Source organism: Barbus barbus (genome assembly GCF_936440315.1).
Source record: "Barbus barbus genome assembly, chromosome: 6".
In the NCBI taxonomy this organism is placed as follows: domain Eukaryota; kingdom Metazoa; phylum Chordata; class Actinopteri; order Cypriniformes; family Cyprinidae; genus Barbus; species Barbus barbus.
The window spans coordinates 26253839-26273178 of NC_136734.1; the positions used below are offsets into that span (position 1 = coordinate 26253839).

At 37.6% G+C, this 19340-nt stretch overlaps 2 protein-coding genes across 3 annotated transcripts; one reads left to right on the forward strand and one right to left on the reverse strand.

The window, feature by feature from the left end:
* Nucleotides 1-376: 376 nt before the first annotated feature.
* LOC306871394 (sodium channel regulatory subunit beta-4-like) lies at nt 377-12523 on the forward strand. 2 transcript variants are annotated; one of them, XM_079419282.1, is made up of 6 exons: nt 377-619; nt 4116-4360; nt 7665-7828; nt 9488-9710; nt 9826-9955; nt 10152-12523. In XM_079419282.1, exons 2-6 carry the CDS (start codon nt 4264-4266, stop codon nt 10234-10236), a joined length of 699 nt encoding a protein of 232 aa, XP_079275408.1. In that variant the 5' UTR covers nt 377-619; nt 4116-4263; the 3' UTR covers nt 10237-12523. The 2 variants fall into 2 exon arrangements, with proteins under 2 accessions (XP_079275408.1, XP_079275407.1); XM_079419281.1 differs by having other exon boundaries at nt 384-619; nt 3980-4360.
* Nucleotides 12524-13235: 712 nt separating this feature from the next.
* LOC306870751 (transmembrane protease serine 4-like) lies at nt 13236-18997 on the reverse strand (the record flags this gene model as incomplete). The annotated part of the gene is made up of 11 exons (XM_079418173.1): nt 13236-13259; nt 15506-15655; nt 15768-15910; nt 16051-16140; nt 16654-16820; nt 17085-17247; nt 17715-17758; nt 17825-17941; nt 18122-18248; nt 18623-18775; nt 18862-18997. 11 exons carry the CDS (start codon nt 18995-18997, stop codon nt 13236-13238), a joined length of 1314 nt encoding a protein of 437 aa, XP_079274299.1.
* Nucleotides 18998-19340: the final 343 nt, after the last annotated feature.

Consider the following 19340-nt stretch of genomic DNA (forward strand, 5'->3'; position numbering starts at 1 on the left):
GCGTGTCACTCTTGTTGATAGGGGTCAAACGAACTCTTGTCACCCTGTCATTGTTAATCGATGTGTATCCCAGCAGTTGTGGTGCCAGCGGACCCCTCATGTTTCTTTCTGGAGCTGTCCTTCCTGTTGCCTCTCTAAAAACTGCAATGCAGAAGAGACTCTGGACCCCAAATAACACTGCCTAACAACCTGAACCCACATTTACTGCTTAGAGAGAGAGAGGAGGAGGGAGGAAAAGAGCAGAGATAGAAGGGGTGAGAGGAAAGAAGGGAGAGACAGGCAGTCAGCCAAGGAGGGGAAAAGTTGAGTGTGAGCCAGATTTTAGCCGATTTTTCAGAGAGGGCGGGAGAGGGGGGGGGGGGGGGGGGGGGCTGCTGTTGAACAGACTAGCTGCAGTTGTCCTCAGACCTCCAGTGCTTCAATGCTCTTCACTTCTGTTTTACCGGCTGGATTGCGTGTGTCCCTCAAAAGCTGCATCGGTGTGTGTGTGTGTGTGTGTGTCGGAGGGTGTTTGTGTGCGTGTCTGAGCATTATCAGGACCAAAGCACTGCGGATTTGTGTGCAGCATATTCTGTGGACTGATGCAAACAGGACACACAGATTTACCTGCTTAACAGAGGTACGGCACAGACACACACACACACATATGCTGACTCAACAAGACACAAACACACTCAGCTCTTGAGACATTTGCACACATTTTGGTTGGGTTTTTGTAGTCAGAAATGTTTATTATAATGCTGAATAATGGACTTATTCAAAAGTTCAGTGTGTTCATCTTTACAGTAACTGCAATCAGAACCAAGATATGAGGCCCTTTGTGCTTCTTTGTAGTTGTAATATGTATGTATGTGTGTGTATGTTTGTATATATATTTTATTAATATAATTTAACAAATGTAAATAATAATGTATACAATAATATTATGTCAGTTAGATATAAATATACATAAATGTACTAAGATAATAATAAAAGAAAAAACAATAATATTAATAAAAACTAGTATGTGTGTGTGTGTGTGTGTGTGTGTTCCCCCTTGTTTGCATCTCTGCAGTAGATTGCATGACTGGATATTGTTTTGAATATTATTACATTCTATTGTTAAACAGTTGCAATGGAATGTTTAACTACTAACATTCCACCTGGCGTCCCTAATGAGGACACCAAAAACAAGACAGGAACATGACAAGACTAGCACAACATGAGAACACAAGACAGACAGGGGTCAACACACAGAGACAAGGAAGGGTGGGAGGGAGGGAAGCCAAGCCAGTTCCAGTAAATAAGCCCAGGTAGTCTCTAGAAGGGTCCAGGGAGGGATGAGAGGGTTGAGCCAGGGAGGCTCCAGCAGTTCTGGAGTCCTGGCTGAGGGCCAGGGTGGAGCCGGAGGGACGGACCAGTGGGGCTCTAGCGCCTCTGGAACCCCGGCAGGAGGCCAGGGCGGGACCAGCAGCTTGGCAGGCAACAAGGGCGGCCCCAGCAGGACAGGAAGCAAGGGTGGAGCCGTCAGAGCAAGGAGCTTGGGCGGAACTGGCAGGGCAAGGAGCTTGAGTGGAGCCGACAGTGCCAGGAACTTGGGTGGAGCTGGCAGGGCAAGGAGCTTAGGCGGCGCCGGCAGGGCAAGGAGCTTGAGCTCTACCAATTTATCATGGATGTGTAAGAGAGGGACAAAGACACATATTCAAAGACGCAGTGACTTTACAGGCAAACACGCACACATACAGTCTGCTTAGATTCATTTATGTGTCTTCCACAGTATGGGACAGTGATGCGTGTCACTCTTGTTGATAGGGGTCTAACGAACTCTTGTCACCCTGTCATCGTTAATCGATGTGTATCCCAGCAGTTGTGGTGCCAGCGGACCCCTCATGTTTCTTTCTGGAGCTGTCCTCCCTGTTGCCTCTCTAAAAAGAGACTCCGGACCCCAAATAACACTGCCTAACAACCTGAACCCACATTTACTGCTTAGAGAGAGAGAGGAGGAGGGAGGAAAAAAGCAGAGATAGAAGGGGTGAGAGGAAAGAAGGGAGACAGGCAGTCAGCCAAGGAGGGGAAAAGTTGAGTGTCAGCCAGATTTTAGCCGATTTTTCGGAGTGGGAGAGAGAGAGAGAGAGAGAGAGAGAGAGGGGAGGAGGGGGGGGGGGGGGGGGGCTGCTGTTGGACAGACTAGCTGCAGTTGTCCTCAGACCTCCAGTGTGGACTTTAGGAAGAGACAGCAGCGGCCTCTTATGATCAGTGGGACCCCTGTGGAGAGGGTGAGTAGCTTCAAGTACCTCTGTGTAAACATCTCCGAGAACCTGACTTGGACTACACACATCCAAACACAGGTTAAGAAAGCCAGGCAAAGACTGTACCATCTGCGACAGCTGAGGAAATTCAGGGTCTCACAAGCAATCCTGAAAACTTTCTATTCAGGGACCATAGAAAGTGTATTGACTCAGTGTGGTATGGAAACAGCTCCAATCAGGACTGCAAAGCACTACAGAGAGTTGTGGGCTTAGCTGAGTGCATCTCAGGGTCTGCTCTCCCCTCTCTGCAGGACATCTACCTCAAACGCTGCAAAAGTAGAGCTGTCAAAATCATAAAGGACTCTAATCACCCTGGTAACCGTCTATTCACTTTGCTTCCATCTGGTAAGCGCTTCCGTAGCCTGATGGCAAAAACTGAGAGACTTAGGAGGAGCTTCTTCCCCCAGGCCATCAGGCTCCTAAACTCTAACTCTGTGTCATAACATCTCACGACTCTATGTAAATATCACCATCAATAAGCTATTCATATTTTTTCTCTACCTCATATTGCTGCTATTTAAATACCCTGTACAACTTTTTTGCACATTCCTCTTATATTACTATTTAAGTCAACAACATACTGACCTGCACATTTATATTTATATTTATATTTTTTTATCTTTTATTTTATTTCTTTTAAAAGTTATTTTTAAATTTCTTTTATATACTTTTCTTTTTCTTAATATTTGTATACTATATAATTGCACTGTCCTTGGAGCGGACCTGACTTACATTTCACTGCTGGTTATACTCTTTATAATTGTGTATGTGACGAATAAAACTCTTGAATCTTGAATCTTGAATCTCAGTGCTTCAATGCTCTTCACTTTTGTTTTACCAGCTGGATTGCGTGTGTCCCTCAAAAGGTGCATCGGTGAGAGTGCGTGTGTGTGTGTGTCGGAGGGTGTTTGTGTGCGTGTGTGAGCATTATCAGGACCAAAGCACTGCGGATTTGTGTGCAGCATATTCTGTGGACTGATGCCCTCTGCTTCTCCAAACAGCACACACAGATTTACCTGCTTAACAGAGATACGGCACAGACACATGCACACACACACACACACACACACATGCTGACTCAACAAAACACAAAAACACTCAGCTCTTGAGTCATTTGCAAACATTTTGGTTGGGTTTTTGTAGTCAGAAATGTTTATTATAATGCTGAATAATGGACTTATTCAAAAGTTCAGTGTGTTCATCTTTACAGTAACTGCAATCAGAACCAAGATATGAGGTCCTTTGTGCTTCTTTGTAGTTGTAATATGTATGTGTGTGTGTGTGTGTGTTTGTATATATATATATTATTAATATAATTTAACAAATGTAAATAATAATGCATATAATAATATTATTATGTCAGTTAGATACATAGATAAAAATAATAAGATAAAATATACATAAATGTACTAAGATAATAATAAAAGAAAAAACAATAATATTAATAAAAACTAGTTTGTGTGTGTGTATATAAATTTGAATGTATGCTTTAGATGCTTTTATCTGAACCAAATTATGGTCAAAACTTGCTGACTTGAGTTGATTCTGTCAGCTGGACTCTCTTGTTGAGGTTATAACAGATAGAGCTATAGTTGTGGGATCACGTTTTTAATACAGGGATTTGTAGAGTGGTTTTATTTGTATGTACTTGAGTCTTGCTGCCCTCCTGTTCAAAACTTCCCGTTTTACAGTTCAGAGGGCAACCGAAAAACGGAGCCAGATGGAGTTCTAGAAACTACTTCTTCCCAGCTGGGCAGATCCTTGTTCTTCCAGATCTCTTGAGACCTGGACAGGCCTTTGACAGAGGAATTTTATGTTTGATGTTAGGAACTGCAAGCACAGATTTATCTAGTGCACAACTGCTGAGAAGCATACAGGAGTCTTTACTTTCTGGGAAACTGACGAAACTGGACGTGAACTTCTGAGGAAGACAGTTGCACGTGACAAAAAGAAGGGAGAAGAAAGTGAAGTGAGGATGGAGACACAGAGCAGAGGACGTCTGAGAGGAGGCGGTGGTGGTGGTCTGCCTTCAGAAAGAACAGCGTCCTGTCTTCTGCTCACACTCATCATTGGTAAGACCCTCCTCCACCTTCTCCTATTGAAAACATGCTGTTGTTAACTATAATGTTCAGTTGTGATTTTGATTTACAAAAATAAGCTCAAAAAACTGAATTCCTGTTCTTGTCATAGAGTATGAACTAGTACCGATTCCTGTACTAACTGTAGTAATAATTCATATTGAAAATTCTTATTAAAAGCAGTGAGCTTGCAAAGTCTGTGCAGTTCTCTGATGTCCTAAACACAGACACGCACATCTCCATCTCCTAATGTTGCATTGCAGAGAAGAGGTAGAGTGAAGTGTTAAAGTCAGCATTAGTTTAGTGGCTCAAATGGCCCTGAAAATTGAACTACTCACAGGAAGCTGTGGTTAGAGTTATAATTTGCCCACCGTCATGTCATTTCAGATCTGACTCAATACTCTCTTTCTGATCATGTTAAAATGTTTACATGTTTAATGCTTACATGTTTTATCATTTAAGTTTGGCCTTGCATGTCACAAATCAAGCTGTATTTATTTTTGAATGTGGCGTGACGGGGCTGAATATTTCTTGCTTGCTTTATTTGCAAGATCTTTTTTAATGATTCATACTTTTTATTGTCTTCAAAGAGCAAACAATACATTCAATTTACAGATAATTAAATGGCAAGTTAAAATTTTGTTTGTGAGTTATGATGGCATATTATGGTTGTGAATCAGTGACAGACAATTATGTGTGTGAGAATTGCTCTAGAGAACATACTTTGGACTACTGCAAGATGAGACTTACAGTAAGGAATTTTGTTTCATGGCTGGTAAAGGGGAGTATCATAGATCTTTATTCATGCTGAGTTAATCACAGATTTTTAAGAGAGCTGAGATGAAAGACAAGAAGCTGAAGATACCATTAAATAGGCTCTAGAATCGAGCAGCTATGTCTGAAAATCATGACTGTTTGAGGCAAACTGCTTACGACACTTTGAAATATTTTTCATCATATAGTTTCAGAGTATCTGGGGTTTGCTATCTACATTTATTTCACACCGTAACTCTATATTTTATGGTAAAAGAAAATATTCTAATTTATGCCTATTTTTATTTATTTTCTTTTTTTATTGCCTATCTCCTAAGGTATTTTGTAAGACACATTACTGAGAATCATTAGGTCTCATAAGACATTTACCTCATCTTTTTATATGTAATTAAATGTTTCCCTGGTGTAAAACAGCAAGCTACATTTCTGTAACGGAAGCACAATGTCTCTTAGAATACATGTTGACAAGCATGTTGATTAAATCAACATTGAGTACACAGTGTTTCCACAATCACTCATGTCCCGGTTTAAAATATCTCTCATGAAAGGGTACAGTTGATTGGTAGGACCTCTTCACTGCTCATGTAACCTTTCCTGACGAGTTACACAGCTGTGTAAACTCAGCACTCTTACGCCGGCACATGTTCATTCTGTCACATTGTGTGCCAAGCAAACTTCTGGACTCCTGACGTCAGAGAGCCCAGGTGTGTATGTAAGGTCACCACAGCCTGCTTGGTTCTCATCTACAGTAATACATTTATAGTTACAGTTATAGATGTTATATATTCTGTGTATATTATGTATATGTACTTTCAATATTCATACATGCAGTTTCACTATCAGCTTGCAAAACTGCACTCAAACTTGTACCATATACCAAACAAAACCATATAACATGAATATCAACAAATTGATTCTCACAATGAAGCAAGAGAACATGTATATAATTAAATCACTCATTAAATTATGCCTCTTACACATTTCACAGTAATAGAAGACCATAAAAGTAATCGTAAACACCAAGAACAGAAAAAGTTATATATAGATGAATAAAAATGCTATGCGCATGAAACAGTATCTCTGTAGAACCACATCTGAAATGTGAAAGCTGTTATATGAACCTACACGCTGGCATATTCAAACTCCATAAGCTTTGTTCTGCATGGTAGAAAACACCTCAGAGAACTGTCCATAAATTGTTTTTGTGGATTGTTTATATTATTTATTTGTATCATTAACATTATTGAAGTATTGTTATTATTATTATTATTATTCATTTTTTTATTTTTTTCACTATTATTGGTATTACCGTTTTTGGTAACATTTTATTTTAAGGTCTGTTAACTAGTTGCTTATTAGCATGCATATTACTAGAATATTAGCCATTTATTAATACTAATTAAGCACATATTAATGCCTTATTCTGCATGACCTTATTCTTCATCCCTAATCCTACCCAATACCTAAACTTAACAACTACCTTACTAACTATTCATAAGCAGCAAATTAGGAATTTATTGAGGGAAAAGTTGTATTGAATAATAGAATATTTGTTGAATAAGTGTTCCCTATTCTAAAGTGTTACCCTGTGTGTGTGTGTGTGTGTGTGTGTGTATGTGTGTGTGTGTGTGCAAGTTTATGTGGTTTATGAGGACACAAATTTGTATAGTGACATGGTTATGACAGAGGTATTACAATATGAAGGTGGTTTATGAGGACACTGCCTATGTCCCCGTAATTCAAAAGGCTTAAAAAAAACATACTAAATGGTGTTTTTTTTGAAAATCTAAAAATGCACAAAGTCAGTTTGTTCAGTATAAAAACCATTACGCCTATGGAGAGTCCCCATAAACCACAAAAACCAACATGTGTGTGTGTGGTTTCTATACCACAACTGAAAAAGAATGAGTTGTTTGGGGGCTGTTGATAGGTTTCTTACTAATTATATTTACTGACACTATAAATTCTCACACATTTTTTAATACATGATTTATTTTTTTGTAACATGATCACTGAGCAAACCACTAAAATTTGACATACGTTTTCCAAAGGTTGGCAGCACACCATACAGTATACAGGTAGCCGTATTATAGTAGATAACACTCTGGGCTAGTAACTAGAAGGTTGTGGAGTAAATGGAGCTTCAACATAACCTTTATGAGAGAAAGCAAGAGAGAATAAATGGGTGCATTGTATATGTGTTTGTGCATATGTCAGTTTGTCATTATTTTATTTTATTTTTTTTTACCTTTATTTATATAGCGCTTTTTACAATGCAAATTGTGTCAAAGCACTGCACAATATCAAAAAAGGAAAATAATGTGTCAATAAGTTTAAATAGTGTCTTTGCAATCAGGTCGACGATATCGCTGGAAATGAAGCGTCCCCAACTAAGCAAGCCAGAGGCGATTAATAGATCTTAATGACCTTTGATAGACTTCCTTCTTTTTCTTCAGGTTTTGATAATGACACTGCATGTCTAGGAATGTGTTCCGTCTTCATCTGTTTTCTCTTCCTGTTTCAGGCGAGTGTTGCGTTCATGCTCTGGAGATGTCTACTGGTAAGGTTCCATTTCTAGAAGCAGTGAACGGCAGCACAGTCCTTCTGCCCTGCACCTATGCCAGCTGTATTGGGATCACTGACCTCTACTTCAAATGGGAGTACAATGATAATGGCACCATGCAGAAGGTAACAGATATTCAGCTTAACAATCACAATTGCTTATAATTGCATGTCATTTGCTTAGAATAGAATAGAATAGAATAGAATAGAATAGAATAGAATAGAATAGAATAGAATAATGAAAAAAGTGAAGTGACATATAGCCAAGTATGGTGTCCTATACTTGGAATTTGTGCTATGCACAGCAGTGAACACACACACACCCGGGGCAGGGGACAGCCATATTGCTGTGGCGCCCAGGGAGCAGTTGGGGATTTGGTGCTTTGCTCAAGGGTCTCACCTCCGTCGTGGTATTGAAATTGGACGAGACCTTGGGGTTACGACTCCCTATCCATTAGGCCATGACTAGCAAAATAAAATAATAAAATAAAATATAAAATATAAAATATAAAACATAAAATAAAATATAAAATTAGATTAGATTAGATATTACACACAGACACAACCAATATTTAATAATATGCCTACTTACCAACAAACTGTACTGGGGGATCAATAGTTTGAGACCACATTGAAAATTTGTGATTTAAAAGTTTTGCCTAATTTAAACCTGAAAAATAAGGTTTTTAGTATTTTTGTGTTTCTTTGTTTAAAAAAAGTATTTGTGCTCTTTTTGGTTACTAATCGAATAAGTACATTTGTGGCATTGATCTCATGAGCATGTTCTTATGTTGCACCATCCAGCGGTCAGACATTCCTTAATTTGACCGCGGACTCGCTCGCTTTCATACAAACGCAGCTGCCGCCATCTTACGTCACAGTTATCGATTTTAGTTAGGGTACAATAACTTCAGAGGACTTCAGTACATTTACTGGTAATATTGCTGCAGTGTTGGTTTTGTCACTGCCGATTGTTTTGTAATGTTGTAATGGATTGTTTTCATAGCGGAAGTTTTAGGACAGAGGTCTCAAACTCTATTCCTGGAGGGCCACATCTCTGAGTTTAGCTCCAACCAGCTTCAACTCACACCTGCTTGGAAGTTTCTAGTGATCCTGAAGAGCTTGATTAGTTGGATCAGGTGTGTTTGATTAGGGCTGGAGCTAAACTGTGCAGAGCTGTGGCCCTCCAGGAACTGAGACCAATGCTTTAGGATAGTATACAGGTAAATTTACCAAATATTTTCATTCAGTATTTCCTGTCAACATATTTATTTAGGCTATTTGGTAAGCAGTCGCGTAATAATAATATAATTAATCATTAATTATAATTAATTGCTCAATGTGGATTATTCTTTTCATTCACCTTTTATTCAGATTTTAATCACTTTAGACAACATTCAAAACATAGCCTAATTTTAAAATGAGTTACTGTTGCTAAGTCTAACATTGATTAGATGGAAATATAAATGGCAAACCTTACTTTATCTTGAGCTGGTTTTGTGTGCCTTCAAGGGCACATGAAGTGGAAGGGGAACCGTTCCTTACAAATCATTCCATTGACCTGATATTGTTTCTCAGTTTCATGTTCTGTGCAGCACGTTACAAGTGTCCTTTCAAGTATCAGTCTTCAAAGTCAAGGAGAGGAGTTGGAGTTATCAATATATTAAGATATAAATTTACACTTCAGACTGTCTCAAAGACAAAATGTATATCTTGAGCCAGTGTTAGCTGAAATTTACATAGGCTCATTTTAACATTAATAACTGACATCTGTTTCCCAATTAGATGGCTGATTCTGTAATTCCAACGGATCATGTGGAGCCAAATAAAGTGAACATTTTCCATGAGAGGGTGGAGTATGTTGGCTCCAGTAAAGAAAATAACATCTCCATCCTGCTTTGGAATATAACATTTGAGGATGCAGGCGTCTACACCTGCTTTGGCAAAAACCCCAAAGAGAAGGGCAAGAATCACAGCGCCATTTTCACTCTATATGTAGTAGAGGAATGTAAGTGTTGCAGGGTGGGAAGAGAGGGAGTTACAGTGAGAGAATGATACATGAACGTCACACTTCAAGGTCATTATTAAAATAACTCTGTTTGCCTTTTTTATCACATTCTCAGTAAGGGAGGTTGATAAAACACTTACCATCATCATTGCCTCCTGTGTTGGCGGATTCATCGCTTTGTTAATGGCCTTCATGCTGATAAAGAACTTCACTCTGTTTGTTCTCGCAAAGATTGAGGAAAAAAAGTGAGTTCATGGCAACCTTTAGGATTTACTCATAAGCATAAATTCTTGTACCCTTTTCCAGATATGGCATTGCTTGACAATAAAAAAGAATTATAAAACAATTTATATAAAAATGTATATGTTAGTAATAGTAGTATGTATAATATCTATATATTATCTTCCTCTCATTGTGCCTATTTCTTTCTCTATTTTTCAGTAAGGACTGCCTTGTCACCTCCTCAGGGATTGATAACACAGAGAACGGTCTGTCGGGCTCCAAATCTACACCAAAGAAAGCATGACAGCGTGCAACCAAACACAGTCCCACATGCATGTGAAAACATGGATCAGCCATCATGCTGTGCCCTCTCTTTTTATTTTCATCCGTGTTTGCAAATGCTATACTTATGTTTTTATGATATTGAGCAATCATAGTATTAAACAAGATTTTCATTCATAACATTTCCATGGATGATATTCACATGACTCATTTTAAACATTTAGTTGATGCATAAACACGGATATGAATAAAAAGAGGGGCATAATGTATTTCTGCATATATTTCAATTCATATATGCATTTTAAATATGCACCACCCATGCAGCCTCGCGCACTTTAGTTTCTTGGCCCACACCGAATCTGTGGGCTGTATTTATTCTTATGATAGAAAATTGAAATATTTTCTTCAACAATGCTTGACACAGGGATAAATGTAGCTTTGCTATTCATTTAGTTCATTGAACTGGACTGTAAAACTGTGAAGGGCCCATGGCCTCATTTGTACTGTAGACATGTGACTAAAATAGTTGTGAAAGGAGTACAGGTTTCTTATGTTAAAAAAACAAAACATGCAGTGCTGTTTGTCGAATGGCCATCAACTTTGAAAATATATCTGTTGTAGAAAGATCAGTTATGCAACAGTGATTTGCATTGTTTCACTGACAGAGACAGACTGTATAGCTGGTTTATGAAACTGCATGTTTTAATGCAGTACCTCTCAATAGAGCAAAACATGAATAAAAATCAGCAGAACTCTGATTGTAATAAGCATGAAGGGAGAATTAGGCCTTATTTGAACAGTCTTGAGTCCAGTTCAAAATAAACCTCATAACCGTTTTTGCTTGAAAATGAAACACAGGTGCCTGTTAACGCTAGCCACCTTTTGGCGAGGATGACTGAATCAATGCAGAACATTACAATGCAAAAAAAAAAGAAAATAAAAGAAAAAAGAAAAAAAAAGCTGCAAACCTGCAAAAGCCACCAAACAGTTAATAATAAATAAATACAAGCTAATGAATGATACTTGACCATCCGTAGAAATCAGCATCCTCTTAGAGAAATCCCTGAATGAAACGCTGAAAATGCTGCTTCAAATAATTTCCAATGCATTATTGCATGTGTTAAATGGCCAGAAGTTTTAGGAGTACATGGCTGACTAACAGTAGAAAATTTATATGTAATGCTTTTTTATTGAAATATTGAAACAATACTGAACATAATTATCATCAGCTTTGAAACTAAAAAATAGCTTGGTGAATTTCCATGATAAACAAAATCGGAATACCAAAAAGGAAAAAAAATAACCTTTCGATGCAAACAGACATACTGTGACCTGAGAACCATGCAGCTCACCCTATGACGTAATGAAAATGCAATATTTAAAGGCAATAAACTCATCATCATACATTCATGCAAAACAACTAACTAAATGAAACAGTATATATGATGTAAATATAGATTTAATAATTAATAACATGACTGGATATAGTCTCACAGATTTTCAGAAGTTTAGCTAATAAGCATTTCAAACTTTCACTTGAAGGATTCAGGGAATTCGGTGGACACGAGAAGGGACTGACGTCAAGCAAGTCTGGTGAGGTCTGTTCATTCAATAATAATGAAATAAGATTAATCAATAGATAAAATGTCCCAATAATCTGTTATTGAAATTCAGAGGTGCTGTACAAAACACTAAATGACTGACAACAGATTATCCCATCATGTTATCTCTTTTAGTTAAATATCATTTAGTGAGATATAATATTTAGCAAAGTTATTAATATAAAGAAACCATTGAAACAAATCTATTGATCTTCTTTAGAGAGCTCACCATTTATTACTGAATGCTTGAAGAATTTTACAGGTCTTTGGATTTTGCAATTATTAGTGAATTTTACTGCGAATCTTGGGTGATGTTGGTCATGAAAGTCTTCCTTGAAAAAGCCGCTTGTTTTCAGTGCCAAAAGGAGTTAACTCCAGCTGAACAATCTAGTCAGAGGTTGTAACTATAGAGCACAAAAAAACAGTAGAGAAAATCTGGTAAATTTATACCATATTTGGACCTGAAAAAATCTAAAAGCAATGTGTACCGTATATCTAGTAGCTGTCCTCTCATACCCCCATGTAACATCACTAAATGTCTATTGAAACAGCAATTATATTTAACATTGTAAAGGGGAGTAGCTGAAATTATTGTTATTCTGTTTGTTAAAGGGTCACTTTAACAATCAGTTCTGATAATGTTATTGATCCTCAAATTTTTTTTTTTTTTATTATAATGTTATGGCACACAGGTCAGTAAAGCAATACACATTTAGAGGGCTCTTTAGTTTCTTTTTAATAGGAGAAATATCGGAAAGGTACATTCATACGTTTTCAGAGCACTTGTACTACCTCTTATTCAAACATTTTCATATCATTGTGCTGAACTTGCATTTAATATTTCTGCATTTAATGTTTTTTTAATTTCGGAACAGTTGAGGTTTTCTCAGGTCGCTCAGTGAAAGAGTTCGATATTCTGCTTGATATTGGGCTTTTTATTAATGTTAATTAACAACCTATCAGTTTTGGTTGCATTCAAGTTATTTGTCAAGCTTGGCAGTAGTCATGGCCTAATTGTTATAATCGCACATTTCTCAACCAAACCACAGACATTAGGGGTGACTGTAAAGGGCAAGTTTCCATCGTTATTTGAAGTGAATGTTTTTCCTAAAAAGTATTTCTCTGTTAATCTTTTGAGACCTCAACATGATATTGTGCATGTCATTTCACACAACCTGTCATTCTAAAAACTTGTGAAAGTTTGTGGATAACCTGAATGAGGAAATGCCTGAGGCAAAGCAATAATAGAGGATGTGGGAGAAACCAATTAATAGGTGGATGGCTGGTTTGATTTTCTTCAGTTAATTTCAGTTGATCACTTAAATCACTCAGATGGATGGGGAAATGTGTTACATTGATAAACCCAAACTAGTAAAATGTACAGAGTATTTTTCAACTGAATCAGACACATTCAGATGCTTTAGGAAAACTGAGCTACACCAGACTGTTGAGACAAAAATGTAAGACCAAGGGGAATAGAGGCCTCAAGGACTCAAAAGCCCACAGAGTCAGAAGAACACTGCCTTAGGAGTACTGTTTGGAAAATGACAAACTTGCAATTTGTAACACCAAACCTGATAGCTTAACACACAGTAGACATTGTTTGACATCAGTCCCTGTTAGTGTTGTCACGATACTGGAATTTCTAACTTCGATACGATACCTTGAAAAATATCGATACTCGATACCATTTTCGATACCACGGAGAAAAAAACTGCCACAATATTAAGGGGGTAATTTTTTTAACTTAAAGATAAATGTAACAAGTCGAGAACATGCGGTATATTTTACATGAACAAAAAAATGTCTTGAGGTACTGCATTTGTTGATTTATTTATTAATCTTTTATTAATCTTAGTTAAATGTTAATTGAAACTAACGTTTACTAATACATGTACTAATTAAAATCCAAAGGTCTATTTGTTGATATTCTCATTTGCTTCATAACATTTATTTTTTTCTACATTCAATTTTTTCCATTTAAATTTTTCTGGATTCCGTTTTTTTTCGTTTGAATTTTTCTGGACTCTTTTTTTTTTTAATGGTCAAATTAAATGCTATTAATCTAAATGCATGTCTAATTCAATTTTTCTCACCTTATGTTTTATTGTTACCAAATTCTGTGTTTTAGCATGTCTATTATTTGAATGCATACAAACAATTTTTATTTATTCTTACAGTAGCCTTATGAAATGTGTTTTCCCCCTCAGAAATTCTGTGTTGTGTATTTAAATTTTACTGGATATCAGATGAAGGCATAAAACAATTTTAATTCATTTATATTTGAATTAATGAAAATTAAACATTTACATTTTTGGCAAATGAAGGGGATTTACTATTAAAATTTTAAATATTTTGTGATTATTTCTTAAAAAAAATTAACAGTAGTAGTAAGTAGTAGTATTATGTACATTCTACTAAGGCTAAGTTAAACCGAACTTTTATTTTGACGGGTTGCCGTGAATACTTCTAAAGTTCTGTGTGTGTATGATATGACGCTAGTTTTACTCAAATTAAATGGTAAAATGCTCGTAAAGTGCCTTTCAGATCAGTTCTGGAGATATTGTTGATGTATTTATGTCCTCATTGAGACGGCAGACGCTGAAATCACCGCGAGCGCCACATTAGTAAACACAACCGCACGTGCAGCACATTCACACAGAGACGCGCAGAACATGCAGGATTCATATTTAAATCGACTTTTGCACCTTAATATTTACAGATACTAGTCCATATCGCGATTTGATTGATTAATCCAAACTTTGACAAATTCCGTGACATTCCGCGTTAAACTGTAAATTCCGTTTTTATGACTGGATTCCGTGCGCGTTCTCTGCATCGCGGAGATCATAGATCCTACAGATAGCGCTCCTGCTGTGTTCTTTAACAACCAGAGCAGTCATCGTTCTATTCACTTCACTTTTGCTATATAACCAGAGCGAAGGAGACGAGTGCGGTCACGTGTGGTGCTTGTCCACGCGCCTTTGGAGAGAAGTGAAAGTGACAGCTCGGCTAGTATCGGTGTATCGATACTTCGGGAAATTAATATTGGTACCGTTCAGATATTTCAGTATCGATATTTATCGAAATATCGATATTTTTGACAACACTAGTCCCTGTAAAACATGCTGTATCATAGATGCTCCTCTCAGCCCATAATCCAGAATTATTGATCCCATTGTTTCCTTAAAGTGTGCAGGCCTGTTATTCCCCATGGGACTGCACAGTCATGCATATTGTATTTCTCTATAATAAGCAACAAATAAATAAAAAAAAAAAGAAATTTTGAATACAAAGGTTGTGATGTGTGCTGGATTAGTAAATGCATCAAGAAAGAGCTTTATTTTATTTATTGCTTTCGGTCAGAAAAAAATTAAAACACAAAGTACTTTAACAGGTTTACAATGAACACAAAGTAGACTTACAAGAAATGTGAATAGGGAGACTAAAAAAAAAAAAGCATGATATTTTGATATAATACTTATGTCACTAATGATAAAATTGAACCATCTAGATTCAAGAACATTGATTTCTGTACTCGGAGGAGATTTGTCTTTCCTCCTGTGTCACGAAAGCATGAAGTTATGCGTCCATGGTTCATCTTCTCATGGCCATCTCTGAAACATGACATTCAATATGAAATATTTTCTTATATATTAATATTAATGTGCAAAATCATGTGAAATGTACCTCCATTACGGTGTAGATCCAGTTGAGAAGTTGACTAACATCAGTGTAAACTCCAGGTTTTCCCTCCCGTCCACAGCCCACTCCCCAACTCACTATACCCATTAACTGCCAACGAGATGAAAGGTACACTAGAGGACCCCCACTGTCCCCCTGAAAATGAGAGCGACAATGTATTTGGAAATGGCTTTTTTCTGGATACAAAGCCAATGATGTACATCTCTGAAGGGGAGCCTGTATTTGACTTTTCATTTGTTGTTGTTACCTGACATGCATCTATGTTTCCTTTGAGGAATCCAGCACAAAGCATTCTGGGAGTTATGGCGGAACCGTAAACAGAGGGCTTGGAACACTCTGACCTGTCAATCAGGGGCACCGAAGCTTTCTGCAGCACAGAGGGCAGCTCACCTGTGTAAAATGAGAATATAGGGAATGTAGGAGAAACTGAACAAAAGGTGGATTTCTGATTTAAAACGGGTAGAAGGTCACAGTCTCACCTTATTTGAATGACCAATTATACATTAAGCGACAAAGCCCCGTCCTCTTACCTTTCTCCTTGCGCAATCCCCACCCAGTCACCACAAGCATCTCCTTCACAGACAGCTGGTGAGGGGGTAAACAAACTGGCAAGGTTGAGTCTAAGGATATACAGAAAATAAGACCTTTAGCCAATAACATTCATTTGGGGCTTTTATTCTTTGGTGAACATCACAAACCTCTGACTTTACCAACTACTGATATTACTGCTTTCGAGTTCTTGGATGCTCGTGTAATTACACAATGAGGCTTCTCAAAGGAATTAAGTTAAAAATAACCAAAACATACTGTAGGTGATCCTTGTTCATGTTTTGTTATGCGTGTTTTTTTGGAGCTCTCTATGAACCATAACCATTAACCACTATTGTTGTTTGTGTTTTGTTTTTTTGTTTTAAATGGGAGAGATCTTGCTGTTGTTCAAAAGAGGGGGGTTTTGTAAAGTATCTTTAATGTCAAACCAGCAGCAAAAGGAGGTAAAATAGAGGAAAATATAGTTACAGATGCTGAAGTGGTACTCAAGCAACTTAAAATGTCCCTCTTATATAATTTAGTCTCATTTTAAATCTCTGATATATGAAAGCAGTTAATCTGAATGGATGAATGAAGTACCGTACCACCAACAGTGACAGGCCAAGTGAGTTTTAGCATGGCGATGTCAAAGTCATTACTCAAGCGACTATAGTTATTGTGGACAACAATCGTCTCTACGCTGACACCCCTGGATCCTGCCACTTCAGTCTGACCCAACACCACAGTCCATCGACTCAGCTCTCGTGTCCGGCTAAGAGTTTGTGTGAGAGAAAGTGATCCAGCAAGTCACAAAACAACATCTAAGTGTACCAACTAACCTATAGTCAGATTTAAACACATTTTTACTTGTTTTCTTATTGTAGAGAGAATAATATTATTATAAACAACTGGTTTAGGTTTACCCATTTAAGACATTTCATTAGTCAACAGATATTTAGGAGAAAAACTACATAAAATCATAATGCTTTTGACAAATTCTGTTCTAGAACACATCTTGCATTTGTGAATGACTTACCCTGTGAAGCAGTGAGCAGCTGATATGACCCAGCGCCTGGACAGTAATGCTCCTCCACAAACATGCTGGTGGTTCCACTGAAGACTAACCTGCCACGGCCAGTGTTCGATTGCGGTGTCCACCCCACCAACAATACGGTCCTCTCCCACCACCTCTCCACAGTCTGTATTAACACAGGGGAGATGTTTATAATAAGAGACATGAACAAACAAGATATGCTTCCTAATTCCTGAAAAAAAAAAAATGCAAACTGGAAAAAAAAAAAAAAAAAAAAAAAAAAAAATTGACATTCAGATTTTGTGTTTAATTAAATTAACTGAAAAAGGGGGGGGGGGGGTAAAAAAAAAAACCAACAACTTTGATTTTGAAGTTTGTAAAACTCTTCAAAAGTTTACAAAATGTGAAAAAAGGCCATTAATTTTCAAAGCTTTATGTACAGATAGATGGACCATTGTAGAACTTTGATAATTTGCCAGAATGTTGAATGTCTTTCAACTGGAATTCAATAAATTCCACTTCCTGTCATTCCTGTCCAATTTTGTGTGTGCTGTGGCCAATTAAATTCAAATCCCAGAATTAAAAGCCAAAAACAATGCAAAACCTGATCCACACACATCTCGATAGATTTACCTGAGCAAGACACAGACACCACTAAGCCAGAGGAACATCTGTCACTGTGAGAGAGCACATCGTTATTTTAATACATAAATTACAATGTGATCATTGCAAGTATCTCTCACCTGACTGAGAGGAAACTCTGGATGTCAGAGCGTGTGGAGTTTTTGCTGACGCTAGCAAATGAGTCTTGAGGGTTGAAAATCAGACTCCTTACCGGGACTCGTGTACTTCGTGGACTCCTGTAGTGGAATATTTCCTCAAACACTATTAAGTAAGCACTGCTTTATACTGCAATCAATGGAAAGGTGATCAGATTTCTTAAATATTGCAGTATGGCAGCACTTACATATGGTTTTACAGCTTAGTTTACGAATGGTCATTGGTTTTAAACCATTGTGCCGTGTGTGCGCCCTGCTTACGCTGTATAGCCCAGTTGTTGACAGGCTAGCCGTGTGTGCTTTGTCCTCCAGTTATCAGCACACACTGTTCTCCATCCACCCTCATTAGTGAACACCTGCAGGACCAGTCTGTCCCCCATCAGCCTCACTACATTGGTAAATATAGATTAATCACATGTTCATCTTCAGTAAAGCCAGGCCAGGGGACAATTAAAATTTCTCAAAAGGGTGTAAAAAATAAAGGTTCTTTATTAGCATCTCTGGTCCCATGAAGAACCTTTAACATCAGTGGCACCCTTCCATTTCATTACAGTGGAAAAAGGTTAAAATAGATTCTTACATAAAGGTTCTTATTTGTATTTTTTAAACCTGTTTATCACATTAGAAATTTATAAGAAAATTAAAAGTTATTTTAAGAACTACTGACTATTAGGTTCTTTAGGGAACCCTGTACGATGGCATTGCAATAAAAAAAAACATTTAGGAACCTTTATTTTTAAGAGCATATGTGTGCATTATCACCTGGATACGTGTCAGTGGTCCGCAGTTCGGATACACATGTGATTTCATCCTCACCGCCTGCACAGTTAGCCTTTCCATCACATGCCTTTTCTATTGAAATGAACTTCAGTGAGCCAGAGCAGAAGAAATACTTGTCATTCACTATCTTAACGGCTGGGAAGAAACAAAAAGGGAATTTTCAGAGAGCATGTTTTATACTATGTGTCAGAGAAAGGACAATGGCATGGCAAGAGTCTTACTAAAATACAACCCCACTATCAAGGTCGCTATGACTAGCACACAGCACACGGTGATAACAGTCAATCTCCAGCGTGCTCTGCTCTCCTCAGTCCTCAGTGTGCTCAGTTCTCGCCTTCGCTTCAGCCTCAGGGCCATGACAAACCAGAGAAGAAAACTGATACGAAATCTAGCCAAAACAGTGGATTTTACTGGTTGTATGGCTAAATATCCTACGAACAGGTTTATATGTGTGACTGATATTATTATCTCATAGTTCTAATTAGTGAATCCCACGAAGGTTCCTATGAACGACTAGCAGCTCACTAGACACTAGCAGTGTAGTTATCACCTTCACTCAGCTGATCTGCGTTAACTAATCAGTTAGCAGCAGGATTTGATTAGACTTTTTGGCTGAATTCAGAACAGAATAGCTCACAAAACAGCTTACTAGTTCTGCCACATATGAGTAGGCTAGTAGTGAGTTCTGCTTTTGACTTCA

Excerpts from the sequence above, each read along its gene's own strand:
- LOC306871394 (XM_079419282.1), top strand. The coding sequence starts at position 4,264 with ATGGAGACACAGAGCAGAGGACGTCTGAGAGGAGGCGGTGGTGGTGGT. Across the intron at positions 9,711-9,825 it reads TCTATATGTAGTAGAGGAAT|TAAGGGAGGTTGATAAAACA; the intron begins GTAAGTGTTGCA and ends TCACATTCTCAG. Across the intron at positions 9,956-10,151 it reads GCAAAGATTGAGGAAAAAAA|TAAGGACTGCCTTGTCACCT; the intron begins GTGAGTTCATGG and ends TCTATTTTTCAG.